The sequence below is a fragment of the Antechinus flavipes genome, chromosome 3, assembly GCF_016432865.1.
Source record: "Antechinus flavipes isolate AdamAnt ecotype Samford, QLD, Australia chromosome 3, AdamAnt_v2, whole genome shotgun sequence".
NCBI lineage: Eukaryota > Metazoa > Chordata > Mammalia > Dasyuromorphia > Dasyuridae > Antechinus > Antechinus flavipes.
This window is the reverse complement of record NC_067400.1, coordinates 520,758,318-520,773,325: the sequence shown is the minus strand read 5'-3', so window position 1 is coordinate 520,773,325 and position 15,008 is coordinate 520,758,318. Positions and strand designations below refer to the sequence as shown.

The following is a 15,008-nucleotide window of genomic DNA, read 5'->3' as shown; positions in this document are numbered from 1 at the left end:
ATCATCTATTATGTCCATCTATTTTGACTTTTTTTTGGTGTATGATACATGAGGTTCTTCTGTGCCTAGTTTTTACCAAACTTCTTTACAGGTTTCCCAGAAAAATTTGTCAGATATTGAGTTTTTGCCCCTAGAGCTTGGATCTTTGGGTTTATCAAACACTAGATTACTATGATCACTTACTACTATGTATTATATACCTATTTTATAGTATTATATATTATGTACCTAATCTATTCCACTGATTCACTACTTTATTTCTGAGCCTATAACAGCTTATTTAGATTACTGATTTGTAAAAAAAGTTTGAAATCTGATAATGCTAGGTTCCACATGTAACTTTCAGAGATGCTTCTCTGCCTTTGATTGTTTCTGATCTTTCTGGTCTCTTCTATGCCTTTTAAAAAGATGTTTCAATGACTCTTTTTCTTTTTAGGTTTTTTTGAAATTGTGTTGAACAGTCTTTAGCTAAGCTGACCCAGTATTTTCACTAAATTTATTTTTCTAGCATTTGAAAATTACTTTTAATTTTTTTATTTTGGGTATTGAATTTTAGAATTACCATGATATATGAAATAATTAATGTAAATTAGCTATTAGCAAAAAAAAAAAAAAAAAAAAACCAACAAGATATAGTGCATTAGAAATTTTTTTTTACTACTATTTACTAGAAATAGACATCGGTTTTTATATTATATATCAACATTAAAAATGTCATGCCTTAAAGAAAATAGGTTTGTATTGCACTATATCTCATGATTTGATAGCCAGAATTTTATTGAGTTTTGAACCAGCGTATACCATTAGCTTCTATGGTTCTTATCTAGGGAGTTTGGCAAAACATTTTATACTTTAGTATTTTAAAAGATTTGTGATTTAGCCATTTGTATAGATCTTTCTACATATACACATATATAAATATATAAGAAAATATCAACTTGTTTAAATCGTAGTAGACCATCTTGCAGTTTTGATATATAGTACCTCTTAAAAATTTTATTGTACCAGTACTGCCTTCAAGAACTTAAAATCATTGCCATACCATAAAGGAATTAGAATAAGATTTTAGTGAATTCAAGAGGAAAGACACATGACTGAAAAAAGGAGAAGCATTAACTTCACTAATGAACACAAATACAAACAGTAATTAATGACTTCCACATTGTGGGAAGAAGGTCTTTGGAGTTGGACAAAACAAGCACATATACCAAAAAATAAAACTATGGTGGTTTTCAGTATCATTTATGGAAGTCACTTCCTGTAATCATGAAGATTAAAATGTTATCTGGGGTTCTCTGATAATTTTGTAAAATACCTGTCTTTTTTCTTCTTCCAGGCAGCAATCATCAGCAGAATTCAGTGTCGGATTGTGGCACTGGATCTGAGGAGTCATGGTAAGTGACTTTTAATTAAGAATTAATTATATGGTATGATGTAGTGTGCTCTAAACAATCCTAAATGTCACAAATTACCAAGAGTCCTGGACCATTCAATTTTGTGATTTCTTGAAAGTACCAGTTTTTATTAATTGTATTCTTCTCATTGTGATATTCATTTTAGAAAATGTTTTACTTGATAACTGAGTTCTAATTTTCCTGAGTGGAAGTTGAATTGCAAATAAAAAGTTTATATGCTGTACTAAATAATAGTGGAAACCTAATTTGTTTGGATGAGTCTAGTATAAATTGCTCAATTGTTATCAAAAAGCTGTGTCTGTGACACAGAATGTTACTCTTTCCCATCATGTGAACTTAAGAAAGTTACCATTTTATTACTTTAGAACCAGGGCTTCAGAGAGGAACATTTTAACTTTTACAATATCCTTAGAAAACATTTTAAATATATGGGTTTTTCAGGTGAGACAAAAGTCAAGAATTCTGAAGATCTCTCTGCAGAAACTATGGCAAAGTAAGTTGATACTTTTTTTCCTTCACTTAGTTTTCTTGACTTGTACTATAATGAAGAAGAAAGAGCTTTTCAGTTTAGGTGACCAAATAGTTTGTATATTTAATTTTCTAATATTTTGTTAAGAGCCTGCTATGTACTAGTGTACTAGGCTATACTATGCTGAAGTAAATAGAGATAAATATGGGATATGGGATCTACCTTTTAGGAACTTATGACTCTTGTTTATAACCTTTATCATTATCCTAGACTTCTTACTTCTCCCTTACCCTGCATTTTTAGTTATTTCCTAAATCTTGCATTTTCTACCTCTACTATATCTCTTACATCAAACCCTTAACTCTGCTCACACAACCAGTACCTTAGTTCAAGCTTTCATTATCTCTTTCTTAGGTAATTATAATACTTCCTAGTAATTTCTTTCATCTAAGCTTTTCCCCACTCCACTCTGTTTTACATGTTGCTGACAAAGTGAATTTCTTTAAATGCAGATCATGTCACCCCTCCTTCCCAACTCAATTTTAGGGGTTCCTTAATGTATCTAGAATAAAATACAAACTTATCTGATTATCTTTTAAAACCCTTCATTACCTCATTTCAATCAATTGTTCCAGTTTAATTGGATAATACTTCCCCTCTTGCCCTAAAGTTCAGTCAAATTGACTTTCTCTTTGTTCCTCACACATCATGATGCTTTTTCACTGTTCATCTCCCATGCCTCAAATGCATTCCCTCACCTCTGCCTCAGAGAATCCCTTTTTTTCTTCAAGGTACAGCAAAGTACCTACTATTTGCCAAACTTAAAAGGACATAAAATGAGGCAAAAAATAGTCCCTGCCTGCAATGAGCTTCATGGAGGAGACAAAAAATTAGTTATGTACAAATAAGGTATAGAGGATAATTGAGGCATAAATTTATATTCACAATAGATTGAAGAGGCAATATATATTACAGAGCCTTGAATTTTAAGTCAGAAAAATGTGGATTTGAGTCTAACTGTGGTTCTTAGTATCTTTATCGCTCTGGCCAAAACATTTAATTTCTTTGAGTCTCCGTTTTTTCATCTGTTAATATAGAGACAGTGAGATTTGTACTTCTTACCAGGTAGCTGTGAGAAAAAGTGTTCTTAAAGCTATAGAAATCAAAGAAATGTGTTGTTATTATTCATACAGTGAAAATGGCCCATATTTATACTTTTTAAGAATGTGTGGTTATTCCTTCAATAGATACAGCATCCTGCACATCTTAGTAGATGATTTTATTAAACAAAATAACTTACTGTTTGGTAGTTACCCTTCTGATTTGTACAAACTAGATGAATCCTAAGTTAATAGATATATTTGTCACCTGATCCCATGCTTAATGTCTCTTCAACTTGTTGGATAGGACCTTTCAAGGCTTGTGCCCAGACTCATCTCTACACATCAATGAGACATCAGAGATGTACTATAGGAAAGGATCTAATGATATTATATGTGAAGTCTTCTATATAAAATTATCCACATTTTCACTATCAAAAACTCTATCTAGCCTTATTCTGTTTTGACTTTTACTAATTTGGAAGATCATATTGTAGGTATTATAGCTCCTCTTTGGTAACACTGAAATACATGTTCTTTGAGAAGTATAGTGAGATATAGAAAAGCAGTTATAGACAATTTCAAATCTATGGAGTTTTTTCCCCCCTTTGGAATCTCGAGCATTTTTGTAGATTGCAAATTTACTATATGTCGGTAGTATGTCATGGTAACCCAAAAGCTCAGGCAATCCTAGGTTGCATAGTAAATACAATATCTACAGCAAAAGAGTAGCCTTTAGAGTACATCTGGAGTATTGTCAGTTTGGGTCATTAAATTTTAGGGAAGGACCTTAATAAAATTGGTGCTTTCCCTTCTAGAAATGTATGTAAAATATGACCTGCTCTTTGCTCTGGATTTATAGTCTATTTGGGAAGACAAGATAAAAACATGTAAGAATTGAATAAAGCAAGACCCTTAAATCACAATTCATGACAATAGAATATATGTACAGAATTTATTGCCAGTATGCGAACATGCAAGACAATGAAAAGATTTATTGGGAGGGGGTGTGTGTCTTGTTAAAGGTAATCTGCTGGCAAGAAGTGGTATAAACTACGTCATCAGTAACATGAATAACTGGAAATGGCAATGGGCCTAAAGGTGGAAGTGAAGAATAACTGAGGGATTTTTTGATTATTATGAAATATAAAAAAGGTATGCAGAAATTTATAAAGAACATATTCAGGAGATATATTAAAACATAAGGCCCAGAATCACAATGAATGGGAACCCACAAGTATCTCCACAGAATACAGACTTCAATAGATAAACTTACTATCAAGAAGTTTTGGTGCTTTTTGCTGTCTGGAAAATTTACTTTTAAAACTTTAATTTTCATGATGCTGTATGACTGAGACATTGTTATTGTAGTTGTCATTCTATGTGTCTATGAACAAAAAAGTAATTCCAATAAGGAGAAAGGATGGAAAAAATGAAGAGATCAGTGTAGATGCACAAGAAATTTGATAACCAACTTGCATATATAGAATGAGAACAAGAATATTTGCACAACCTATTTCACAAGGTTAAGAGAAAAATTTTGGAAATTTTAAAACACTTTGTAATTGTAAATTTGGGGTATTATTTTTTATTTTTCTCCAGTAAATGTGAGCAACGGGGCTGGGACTATTTTGCATTTGACTTGGTCCATAGTAAGCCTTTAATAAATACTTACTGATTGGTTTGTTAGATTTACTGATTATATAGATATATTGATTATACTTAATGATTGAATGTTAGAGTGGAAAGAGACCTAAGATTATCTAGTCCATCCTTTATGTTGTGGTTCCTTGCCATAGCTTTAGTGTGCCATTTAGTAAGATTTGCTAAAATTCACACAAAATTAGTGGTCTTCCCCCAGCTTGGCCTCCCCTATCCCCAGTCAGACTTCATGTAATACTTTGTACTTCTCTTACGTGCTTATATGTGTATTAAATAATTTTCATTTCTCTCCAGTGTCTATCACAATGCTCCTTATAGTGTGTTTAATATTTGTTAGTGTTTGTGAATTGCAATGAGATTCAAACCCAAATTTCTTAAATCCCATGCTGCTCCTCAATCTCATGTTTGACAGCTTATGTAAAGGTATGTATTCAGAACAAGTCAATAGAGCTTCATAGTTACTTCTAGAAGTATGTTATCACATATTAAATAGGAGGGAAATAGGAGGAGTGAAATTAACATGATTACTTAGAGAATTCTCAGTTTTCTTTGTTCTTTCAATACCTATTTTTCTTTTCATCAGGGATGTAGGGAATGTTGTTGAAGCTATGTATGGAGATCTTCCTCCTCCTATCATGCTAATTGGCCACAGCATGGGAGGTGCCATTGCAGTCCATACAGCTGCATCTAATTTGGTGCCAAGTTTACTGGGTCTCTGCATGATTGATGTTGTTGAAGGTAAGTTGTTAAGTTGCTCATAGGCGTTTGGCATATATGAAGTTAGAGGGTGAGTGTAGTTAGACCTATTTTAATGTATTGATTTGGTAATTTATTATAAATGTTCCTCAGTTATGCCTATCTTAAAAGGTTGTTATGAGTAAATGGCTTTGCAAACATTGAAGCGTTGTATAAATGTAAATACTTACTATGCTTCCAAAAATATGTGGAGCCCAGGAAATTTCCATAGATCTGTCAGAGTACAGATTTTTTCCAAAAAGCTTGCTTCCATCCATAGGATTTAACTGAGTTAATTATTATCAGTGCTTTAAAATGTTATTAACTGAGTTACTTATTATTATTATCTTAGAATGCTTGTTATTATTTTGGTTTAACGTGTAGGTACAGCAATGGATGCTTTAAACAGCATGCAGAATTTCTTACGAGGTCGCCCTAAAACCTTCAAGTCCCTGGAGAATGCCATAGAATGGAGGTAATTGCCCACTTGAGTTTCTATTTAGAATCCCACCTAAATGGAAACATTTCTTCTTATCAACCTCAGTGGTTAGCACCACAATTAAAACTCCAAATTGTATTTCCAAACGATTCAGTTTTTGTTTCTCAATAGATGGCACAGTAAGGAACAATCATTTAATTTGATCATTCATAATAAGAAGCTAGAAACTTTGAAATTTAGTATTTATACAACAGTTTCAGCATTTAGATTATCCTTCATGTGTATTAAACACAAATTGGATATAGTCAGAAATGTGATTATCCTATGTATATTTCTCATGTTAACATAATGAAAAGCTTTACAAATCCATAGAAAGAAGAAGGCAAGAGGAACAGTAGATTCAACTCTGAAAGAAGTTAAAGTAAGGAATGAATGTAGGGCAAAGCAACTTAACTCAAGAAAATAGACTTGGAGGCTGTTCATCCTTCATTTGTACCACCTGTAGGGCTTAATATAGAAATAGTAGTTAGGAAAAATTTGAGCTTAGTGAGAAAACATACATGCATATATGTAGGTATGTTTGGGGGGGAATGAGTTATTGATAATGGGGAATGTTGATGTTTAGACCAAATATACCAGAGTGAGCCAGTTTAGTTCTTTCAGACACTTAATTATTTCCAGTCTAGATTGATGAGCTATGTGTCACTTCTCAAGAGTACAAAGGAATGTGACATTTTACTCGTTCTCTGGGTGTTATTCATGGCCAACAGTCAGTGTGACTACTCTTTAAATTCAAATTAGGGAAATACATAGGTAGATACCAGCCATTATTCAAAAATGGGTTCAGAATGTTTCAAAAACTTCCTCTCCTCTCTGCGATAATGTTCATATTGTGAAGACTAGTCATATTTTTCATTGATTTTTTTTTTTTCCTTAAGTGGCTATACATGCATGCTTACACCCGCTTCTAACTGTAAAGGGAGCAGATCTCATTCTCTAATAATCTCTGAAAAAATCACTACTGTTACCTCATTCGAACTAAGTGGCCGAGTGAATTATTAAGTAATATATATTTTTTTCCTCTTCTGTTTTTTTCTAGTGTAAAGAGTGGCCAGATACGAAATCTGGAATCTGCCCGAGTTTCAATGGTTGGCCAAGTCAAACAGTAGGTCCTATTTTTCCCTAACAGATGCTAAAACTTAAGTCAGCTCATCCAATTAGCCATTTTTCTTCTCAATTTTAAACTAAATTAAAGCTCAAAGGTTTAAACTGATGTAGGAATAACACACTACCAACTAATGACAGTGATGTAATGGAGAGGTCACAAATTTTAAGGAACCTGAGGTCCAGATCTTGCTGTGTGAACTTAGGCAAATTGCTTTACTTCGCTGATCCTTTTTTTATAATCTAAAATTGGGATAAGCACAACATAGGTAAAAAATGAACTTTAAGTAAAAAATATCTAGGTTTGATCATGCTTGTTTGCTTACAGCATTATCATCCTGCCTTGGACGCTAGCTGTGTGACCATGCTTAGTTACTGTATCTATCTGAGTTCCTTATCTGCAAAATACTGCAAAAAAATTACGGTAATACAATCCGTAATACCAGCCCAATAGGGTTATTAATGAGGACCAAATGAGAAGATGTATGTAAAGGAATTTGTAAATTGCAAAGTACAATATAAATTTCAGTTATTTTGAATTCTAATGTTGTAAAATATAATTTTTTTAAAAAGTTGTATTTTAAATACATAAATAAAATAATTAAATATTTAGTTATTAAATATTAGTTGTAAAAAGCAATCAGGAACGTTTATGATTTGTACTTAAATATTATGTGTTGTGTGTGTGTGTGTGTGTGTAAATATAATATACAGTATGTGACTTTATGTTGTTTTTTATGTGTGTGTGACTTTAATGGTGTTAAACTCTATTAATACTTTTATAACACCTTGCATAATAAATTCCACACATAACTTTGAGAGTTTTAATGTTTAATGTTTACGATTCCTTTTGGCCTTCCTTCTGTTCTTTTATGTGTATTTAAAAAAATAACTTCACTATCCCTCCCTCTCTCCTTGATTCCTTCCCTAATTCCTTCTTCCCTCCCTCCCTCTCTCTCTACCTTCCTTCCTTGTCTTCCTTCTTCCTCCCAATTCTGCCCCCTAACAATGGGAGGGGGAAAGCTTTACTAACAAATATGCATGGAAATGCAAAACAGATTCCTACAAAAACCACATCTAAAACTATATCTCTTTTTCTCCATCTTGAGTCCATCATTTCTTTGTAAGGGGGAGGTAACATGCTTCCTTGATTGTCTGGAATTTACATAAGTGCTTATATCACTATTTTAAAAATGTTTATAAAAGAGCCAATAATGGAGTATTGGATAGAGAGTTGGCCTTGAACCAAGTAAAAGTTTTTTCAAGTCCTGCCTCTGACTCATACTAGTTGTATGACCTTGGACAAGACACTTAACCTCTGAGTGTTCTCTCTAGACAACTCTCTAAGACTAGAACTTACTGAGAAGTTGTTGACCTGCATTGGTAGAAATTATTCTTCCCAAGGAGCGCCCAGTAGAATTAAAATTACAGGTCTACTTCCTCTGATTAGATATTTTCATAGTAAAAATAATAATTGACTCTCTCTCTCTCTCTCTATATATATATATAAATTGGGAGATTTAGCACATACTTAAAAGTGTTGGGTATTTTCTAAACAACTGATTAGGAGACTGGAGTGTGTTCACATTTTTTGTTTGTTTTATTCTTCATGCTATTCAGTCCCTATGGTTCATTCCATTTTTTGTTTCTGAAGATGTTAACAATATATAGTTGATAATGAGTCTGGTAACTTCTTGGTAAGACAGTCTCATAGGTTAGGGATGTGTTTCAGCAACATTGTTTATACATTGTAGATTTAACCTGTATACGTTAGCAAATCTTTTTTGGACCTATGTTCTTCCAAAGTCTTTGGATAAAGAGTCTCAAATATTTATCCCTTTATAAGTAGAGTTTTTAAAAATTTGCCCTAAAACTACCTTCAAATCTGTTTCTTCTACTCTCTCTAAAATGAAGGAGTTGAATTAGATAATATTAAAGGTCTCTTTTACCAATAAATATCATAATCCTATTTTGTTTCTGCTGCAATAGATTGACTAGTTCTAGGATTCTGAATTTGGTTGAGTGAACCTGTGTTCACTCTATAACTTTTATCATTTTGGAGATTTGGATCCTATCTCCTTGCAGCCTTTTTCATCTTTGCAGTCTCTCTTTTGAGAGACTCAAATTTCTTAGTTTATTATTATATGGAAATCCTTTGTCAGGAAAAGAATTTGAGGCAGTGGTATCATTAGAAAGGAGGTCATGGACCTTATATGGTGCATGCTAACATGATGGGCTGGCATTATGGTAATAATAATTCACATCAAAAAAGTACAGGTCTTCTTTCTCCAGGGATAAGTGGTAATGGGAAAAGGGCACTTAAAATGAACCCCTTGTTGAAATTTCATATCTTTAGAGGCCTATTTGTATAAAATAGAGAAAGAGAAGGTCAATGAATTGGGCTTGCAACTAAAAATGCTGGAAAAGGAACAAATTAAAAACCCCCAGTCAAACACTAAACTTGAAATTTTAAAAATAAAAGGAGAGATCAATAAAATTGAAAGTAAAAAACTATTGAATTAATTAATAAAACTAAGAGTTGGTTCTATGAAAAAACCAACAAAATAGACAAACCCTTAGTAAATCTGATTAAAAAAAGGAAAGAGGAAAATCAAATTGTTAGTCTTAAAAATGAAAAGGGAGAACTCGCCACTAACGAAGAGGAAATTAGATCAATAATTAGGAGTTACTTTGCCCATCTTTATGCCAATAAATTCGACAACTTAAATGAAATAGAAGAATACCTCCAAAAATATAGCTTGCCCAAACTAACAGAGGAAGAAGTAAATATCCTAAACAATCCCATCTCAGAAAAAGAACTAGAACAAACTATCAACCAACTCCCTAAGAAAAAATCCCCAGGACCAGATGGATTTACATGTGAATTCTATCAAACATTTAAAGAACAATTAACTCCAATGCTAAATAAACTATTTGAAAAAATAGGGATTGAAGGAGTCCTACCAAACTCCTTTTATGACACAGACATGGTACTGATACCTAAACCAGGGGTTGAAAACAGAGAAAGAAAATTATAGACCAATCTCCCTAATGAATATTGATGCTAAAATCTTAAATAAAATATTAGCAAAAAGATTACAGAAAATCATCCCCAGGATAATACACTATGACCAAGTAGGATTTATACCAGGAATGCAGGGCTGGTTCAATATTAGGAAAACTATTAGCATAATTGACTATATCAATAACCAAACAAACAAAAACCATATGATCATCTCAATAGATGCAGAAAAAGCATTTGATAAAATCCAACATCCATTCCTAATAAAAACATTTGAGAGTATAGGAATAAATGGACTTTTCCTTAAAATAGTCAGGAGCATATATTTAAAACCGTCAGTAAGCATCATATGCAATGGGGAAAAACTGGAACCTTTCCCAGTAAGATCTGGAGTGAAGCAAGGTTGCCACTATCACCATTATTATTCATTATTGTATTAGAAACACTAGCCTCTGCAATAAGAGTCGAGAAAGAGATTAAAGGAATTAGAGTAGGCAATGAGGAAACCAAACTATCACTCTTTGCAGATGATATGATGGTATACCTAGAGAATCCCAAAGATTCTGCTAAAAAGCTATTAGAAATAATTCATAATTTTAGCAAAGTAGCAGGATACAAAATAAATCCCCATAAATCCTCAGCATTTTTATACATCACCAACAAAATCCAACAGCAAGAGATACAAAGAGAAATTCCATTCATAATAACTGTTGGTAGCATAAAATATTTGGAAATCTACCTACCAAAGGAAAGTCAGGAATTATATGAGCAAAATTACAAAAAGGTTTCCACACAAATAAAGTCATACTTAAATAATTGGAAAAATATTAAGTGCTCTTGGATAGGCCGAGCGAACATAATAAAGATGACAATACTCCCTAAACTAATCTATTTATTTAGTGCTATACCAATCAGACTTCCAAGAAAATATTTTAATGATCTAGAAAAAATAACAACAAAATTCATATGGAACAATAAAAAGTTGAGAATCTCAAGGGAATTAATGAAAAAAAAATCAAATGAAGGTGCTCTAGCTGTATCTGATCTAAAATTATATTATAAAGCAGCAGTCACCAAAACCATTTGGTATTGGCTAAGAAATAGATTAGTTGATCAGTGAAAAAGGTTAGGTTCACAAGACAGAATAGTCAACTATAGCAATCTAGTGTTTGACAAACCCAAAGATCCTAACTTTTGGGATAAGAATTCATTATTTGATAAAAACTGCTGGGATAACTGGAAATTAGTATGACAGAAATTAGGCAAGGACCCACAGTTAACACCATATACCAAGATAAGATCAAAATGGGTCCATGACCTAGGCATAAAGAACGAGATTATAAATAAATTAGAGGAACATAGGATAGTTTATCTCTCAGACTTGTGGAGGAGAAAGAAATTTGTGACCAAAGATGAACTAGAGAACATTACTGATCACAAAATAGAAAATTTTGATTATATCAAATTAAAAAGCCATTGTACAAACAAAACTAATGCAAACAAGATTAGAAGGGAAGCAACAAACTGGGGAAACATCTTCACAGTTAAAGGTTCTGATAAAGGCCTCATTTCTAAAATATATAGAGAACTGACTAATTTATAAGAATTCAAGCCATTCTCCAATTGATAAATGGTCAAAGGATATGAACAGACAATTTTCAGATGATGAAATTGAAACTATTACCACTCATATGAAAGAGTGTTCCAAATCACTATTGATCAAAGAAATGCAAATTTAGACAATTCTGAGATACCACCACACACCTGTCAGATTGGCTAAGATGACAGGAAAAAATAATGATGAATGTTGGAGGGGATGCAGGAAAACTGGGACACTGATGCATTGTTGATGGAGTTGTGAACGAATCCAACCATTCTGGAGAGCAATCTGGAATTATGCCCAAAAAGTTATCAAATTGTGCATACCCTTTGATCCAGCAGTGTTTTTATTGGGCTTATATCCCAAAGAAATACTAAAGAAGGGAAAGGGACCTGTATGTGCCAGAATGTTTGTAGCAGCCCTGTTTGTAGTGGCTAGAAACTGGAAATTGAATGGATGCCCATCAATTGGAGAATGGCTGGGTAAATTGTGGTATATGAATGTTATGGAATATTATTGTTCTGTAAGAAATGACCAGCAGGATGAATACAGAGAGACTTGGAGAGACTTACATGAACTGATGCTAAGTGAAATGAGCAGAACCAGGAGATCATTATACACTTCGACAACGATATTGTATGAGGATGTATTCTGATGGAAGTGGATTTCTTTGACAAAGAGACCTAACTGAGTTTCAATTGATAAATGATGGACAGAAGCAGCTACACCCAAAGAAAGAACACTGGGAAACAAATGTGAACTATTTGCATTTTTGTTTTTCTTCCCGGGTTATTTTTACCTTCTGAATCCAATTCTCCCTGTGCAACATGAGAACTGTTCGGTTCTGCAAACATATATTGTATCTAGGATATACTGCAACATATCTAACATATATAGGACTGCTTGCCATCTAGGGGAGGGGGTAGAGGAAGGGAGGGGAAAAATCGGAACAGAAGCGAGTGCAAGGGATAATGTTGTAAAAAAATTACCCTGGCATAGATTCTGTCAATATAAAGTTACTATAAAATAAAATAAAATATAAAAAAAAAATGAACCCCTTGTTAAAAAGGTTCTGTTGAGACTATCTTGAAAAATGAAAAGTAAAGATTTATTTTATTTTTTAATAGAATTTAAGTGATAAGTATAAATAAGTGGTAATTCTAAGAATGAACAAAGCATAGATTTTTTTTTCAAGGATTAGATCTGATTATTATCTCATAAAAATAGTAATTCAAAATGTCATTACATCATCAAAAATGATTTTCCTAAAACCATTCTATCCCTCTTTGATGACTCCCTCAAAGGATTCTTGTTTTAACTTGATCAAAGGTGAACTCAAGGGAAACTTCTAATTTTTTAAGATTAATTAAAAGTATCTTTCCTTCTCTTCTGATCATAGAATAGATTGTTTTAACATTTTTGGCATTATGTCTCCCAAATCATATAGCAACACAGGAAAGACTTGTCTTTTTTACTTGATGTCTGATTTTCTTGCAGAATGATAAAAAACAATCATTGTCACAAAAATACTTCGGGGTTTCATTAATTTATTGAAATTCTTAATGCTTTGATATTTAAATCATTCCTTTTTGAAGTGCTTCCTTAAAAAGCCAAAGACTCACCTATAAAGATATTATCAGAGTGGATCAGAATAGATGTTAGTGTGTTAACCAAAAGGGATATTTGAATGGGGATTAATTTTACAAGTTTCAATAGTGAATATTTTTAAGATGATTTTTGCTTCCTTCTGCAATGTTGTAGGGAGACAGTTTGCTATAGAATATTGAACCATCGGAGGCAAAAAGATTTGTAGTAGAATTCTGCCTTTGACACATCCTGACAAATGCTCTTCAGTCCCCCAGAGAAGTCTCTGTAACTATTAATTACACAACAGTTACTTGTTGATTAATATTGGTAGAAAGATTTTTCTTAAGAGTTCCTTATACCATGATATCAGGAATCTGGACCAAAGCAAAAAGAGAAATTAACAACTTGGATGACAATTTCTTAAATTTTATAGTTATAGTAGTAGTTCTTATTTCTGTAGCACTTCATAAGTTAGAAAATACTTTTTCCAAAGAATTCTGTTAGATAGTTTAAGGATTATTATGCTGTTCTTACAAATAAGCAAATAAACACAAACAGATGAATTGACTTGCCAGTAAAAGTAAGTAGTAGAACTGGAACTTGAATCTAGGGCTTCCATTACTAAATATAGTAGTCTTTCTTCTATATCAGCAGTGTCAATCTGAAAAGAGAAATGGATTTTTGACTGAGAAAACCTCAAATTAACATTATCTATGTTGTATTACATTTTTACTTTATTTCATTAAATGTTTCCCTATTACATTGTAATCTTAATTTGCTGGGTACTTTGCCTGTAGGCCTTAAGTTTGGCAACTCTGCACTGTATCACACTATTTCTAAAGATGTCATCAGGAACCAATCCAGACAGAAAATAGTTAACACAGCCGAATCCTGAGATTTTTATCTTAATGATCTGATATTTCAGGTACTCCCCTCGTTCATCTAAATTGGTGAAAGGCTAAACAAGTTATGTTATATAAATGTGAAGGAATATTATTGTGCTGTTTGAAAAAAAGAATAATGAAGGGAATGATTTCAAGAGAAACCTGGAAAGACAAAAACAAAACAACAATTTATGCAATAACAACAGTATGGGAGAAGAAAACCAACTTTGAAAGATTAGAAACTCTTATCAGCAAAATGATCAACCATGATTCCAGAGGACCAATGATGAAATATGCTAGCCACCTCCCACTATAAAATGAGGCAAAGATTTTTAATATCTGGCCAACGTGGAAATTTTTTTGTTGTTTTGTTTTTGATATTGTTGTTAATATATGCTTGTAATGAGTTTTGTTTTTCTTCTTTCTCAGTGTGGTGGGTTGAAGGGGAGAGTGTTTAGGATAGAAATATACAGCAGATTTTTGCTGATTGAAATAAATATAATCATAATATTTTTTAAAAAGCAACAGGAGCTCATTTGCTTTTTTTAATGACCCCAGTTCACTAGAAGCTTAAAAAGTAAATTGTGTTTTATACTTTTATGTTTTCCATTTTTTTCTCTTTAGCCTAATGGGATCAAAATTGGTCTCTAAAAACTAATGCAAGAGAGTGTTAAAATCTGTACTTATTTTTTAGTGTAGATTAACAGCAGTTTACTTCTTTGAATAGAGCTTTACTTTATGCCTCTGAGTCCCTACCTACCTTTATCTCTTGTCTAAAGAATCTGTTTTCTTTTTGTCTTTATGACAGGAAACCATTTCTAAGTCCTTATTATTGGTAATAATAGGAATGCTAGTGTTCCCATGGTACCTTCCTTTTTTCAAAGAGTTATACATACATCATAAGCATTCCTTGAAAATAAGATGTTGTCTT

At 32.5% G+C, this 15,008-nt stretch overlaps 1 protein-coding gene across 1 annotated transcript in view; it reads left to right on the top strand.

Moving 5' to 3' along the window:
- Positions 1–15,008, top strand: part of PPME1 (protein phosphatase methylesterase 1) — a 64,557-nt gene that overhangs the window by 26,117 nt on the left and 23,432 nt on the right. The window contains exons 4-8 of the mRNA XM_051987123.1: positions 1,337–1,394; positions 1,857–1,908; positions 5,230–5,384; positions 5,766–5,856; positions 6,920–6,985. Of these exons, the coding sequence (XP_051843083.1) occupies positions 1,337–1,394; positions 1,857–1,908; positions 5,230–5,384; positions 5,766–5,856; positions 6,920–6,985 (422 nt within the window). The remainder of the gene's footprint in view (positions 1–1,336; positions 1,395–1,856; positions 1,909–5,229; positions 5,385–5,765; positions 5,857–6,919; positions 6,986–15,008) is intronic.